At 31.3% G+C, this 2,860-nt stretch overlaps 1 protein-coding gene across 3 annotated transcripts in view; it reads right to left on the bottom strand.

The window, feature by feature from the left end:
* ksr2 (kinase suppressor of ras 2) overlaps positions 1-2,860 on the bottom strand; it is a 136,275-nt gene that overhangs the window by 101,188 nt on the left and 32,227 nt on the right. For 2 of the 3 annotated variants that reach the window (XM_024275063.2, XM_024275062.2), the window contains exon 4: positions 1,268-1,303. The exons of the other annotated variant lie outside the window; for it this stretch is intronic. In XM_024275063.2, coding sequence (XP_024130831.1) covers positions 1,268-1,303 — 36 coding nt within the window. The remainder of the gene's footprint in view (positions 1-1,267; positions 1,304-2,860) is intronic. 3 annotated transcript variants of the gene reach the window in all.

Genomic DNA, 2,860 nt, shown 5'->3' with positions numbered 1-2,860 from the left:
CTGTTTTTGGCTAATTTAGACATGATAAAATAAGCCAAGGTCACCTGGCTTTTTTCTCGTGTTGCTAAAATTTAGAAAAAACAAATATCTTCCTAAAAATTAAAGACTTCAGGATGGAAACAAAATTTGGATGTAGAAAAATAAAATAAAAAATTAGTCCAATTCAGATTCAGGTAAACAGAGCTTAAGCCCAATGAGGCAATTTTCTTTGTGATTTTGGTCTTCATAAATAAAACTGAATTGAAGTAAAAACTATTGGAAATTTTTTATATTTTCTGACAATTTTCTGCCGACCTTTTAACAGACAGATCGACAGATTTGTGGAGTCAAGGCTAATAAACAAAGTCTAATAAATAAAAAAGTTAGATTCTCCATTTAATTAGCGACCGCTGAGTTTGAACAAAGTCATCTGACACAAGTGTTTAACCCACTGGAAGACTGGAAATCTTTGAGTTGGATTCAACTTGTCCGTGATGATTGCAAACATAGGAAAATGTGGCCAATTTTCAAACGTTTAATATTTTCAGTAACACAAAAGGAAAGCCCAGTGACTCATAAAAATAAGAACATTTCCAGAAATACTACAAACATTCATGGAGACCTTTTTGTGTGTGTTTTTTTAACGAATCAAAGCTCAAGAAAATAAAACCTTGATAGAGTTCACCACAAAAGCAGATTCAAACATCAGAGGGGTATCTGGTAAACACTTAAAATTGCACTTTTTTCCCCCAAACATTATAAAATCTATATTTTTTGTTTTCCAGGTAACTTAGATAAATTAGCTTAGAGTGAAAAACAAATGTTTGGCTTTCAAATTTCAAAATTCTACCATAAGAAATGACAAAAAAAAAAAATCTAGAGTCAAAAGCAAGAATTTTGAGATATTGCTAGAGCTGAAATAAATTGCACTAAATGGTAATTTCTTCATTAAGTATCAAGTTACTCAAACAGGTTTGTATTTAACACTAAACTATTAGCAGCAGCACAAGGCTCATCCACAAAAACAATCAAGTGGTCATGTTGTGTCAAGAAGAGCTACATTTTCAGCTGATTGACTCATTAGAAAAGCATGAGGAGCTGGTTCAGCAGCGGTGGATGAAGCAACAGAATGAGAGAAATGCTGATGAGTGTTATGGGAGCGCAGAACTGTATGAGTCAGAACATAAGAAACTTTTTTTTCCAACTTGAAATGAGGCAAAAGCAGCAGAAATGACAGAAAGTGAGCAGCCAGAATGAGCGTTTTTGAGTTCAGACGACAATACTTTACCTCCATTACTGTGCAATTTATCCTCCTCAAGTTGCTCTTGAAAGAGAAAAAAAAAAAAAGAAAAAAAAAGTTTTGATTGATTTTAGAGCTGAAATCATCTGCAAGACTGTAGAAAACTAACAACAATGTCGGAAAAAAAATCTGGTTTGGAGGCATCTCACAAAATGGAATATTTTGCTCATAGTTGAACTTATTAATAATTCAATTTCCTACAATAAATTGTTAACATTTGTTTTGTTTTATTGTTGCTACCCCTTAAAATATTGATTTGAGTCAAATACTAGCACCCAACAAGCTAAATTAGAAGGAAACAGCAAAAATTCCAGCGAATAAAACAAACAAACTGCAGAATCTACAAGAAAATGATTCATTTTTGTGGCAATAAAAGTGTCAAAATGAGACAATTATGAACAAGTGTATGTACTATAATATATAAATAGTCATGTCAGAAACATGAATCCCTATAACACAGAAAACTTTGACAAATGAAAAGAAATTAAAGTCGCAGACATTGTTGTAAAGTCATAAATTCATTAATAAAACATATTTTTTCAAAATGGCAACTTTTCTGTTGGTTTTATCTCCATAACAACCATTTAATTATTTGGTCGTCTGGCAGTGACGAACAGATTTGTGCCATTTTTAGAGGAATTGGCAAAAGTAAATTTTTGGGTTTCCTTAGAAACTGAGAATTTTTGTGAAAACGCCCTCATTTTGAATACGTTCGTATCATGTGTCATATTGTTTCATTCAGCTTGAGCAAACAACTCATGTGCATTTGAACAATATTCCAGGAAAAACAAAGGTACTAAAGGGGATATTATTATTATTATAAAATGCAAAACCAGAACTAGAAAAGTTGCATTACCTGCAATAATGCTAGTGTGAGAGCTTTTTACTAAAGGTGCTGAAGAAATTTACTGTAATTGCTGAAGGGATTTGCAGAAAATGCTAAAGGACTTAAAGTTACAAAAATCAAAGAATTTGTAAAAATTCTTGAAAAATTGAAAAAAATTCTGTAAAATTTGAAAATGCGTACAGGTATGAAATAACTCAAAACCTCAGTGCCAAATTAGCCAAAAAAGTGAGCATTTTGCTCAAATGTTCATCTACCTTCCAAAAAGCCCAACAAGCCTAAGTAGTTCCCAATTTACCCAAATAAGCTAACACATCGCTAAAATACTCACTTAACTCAGAATTAGCCCAAAAAACCTCATTAGATGCAAAATTATCCAAAAACGTTAGCATGTTGCTAAAATATTAGCTAAACTCAAAGTTAGCCTTAAAAACCTCAGTAGCATTGATGTCCTTATCTTGGTGAACATTTTGATATCAATATCGCTTCAAAGAGCGCAAAAAAATGAGAAATGAATAAAAAAATAAAAAAAAGCCAAAATTGTGTAAAAATCTTTTTTTTTTTAAATGCGCAATATTTCAAGATTTGCATGAACTTTTACAATACCAAAAGCACAAGAATGGATTTCCTGAACATGCTGAATGTTTCTAACTGTATAATTTGCATTAATTGTGAAAAATCCTTTTTATTTCAATGGGGCTAAAAATAAATGTAAAAAAAAAAGAAAAAAAAAAATT

This window comes from Oryzias melastigma, linkage group LG9 (assembly GCF_002922805.2).
Source record: "Oryzias melastigma strain HK-1 linkage group LG9, ASM292280v2, whole genome shotgun sequence".
NCBI lineage: Eukaryota > Metazoa > Chordata > Actinopteri > Beloniformes > Adrianichthyidae > Oryzias > Oryzias melastigma.
The sequence above is the reverse complement of the archived record's forward strand: the minus strand, read 5'-3'. Positions and strand labels throughout refer to the sequence as shown.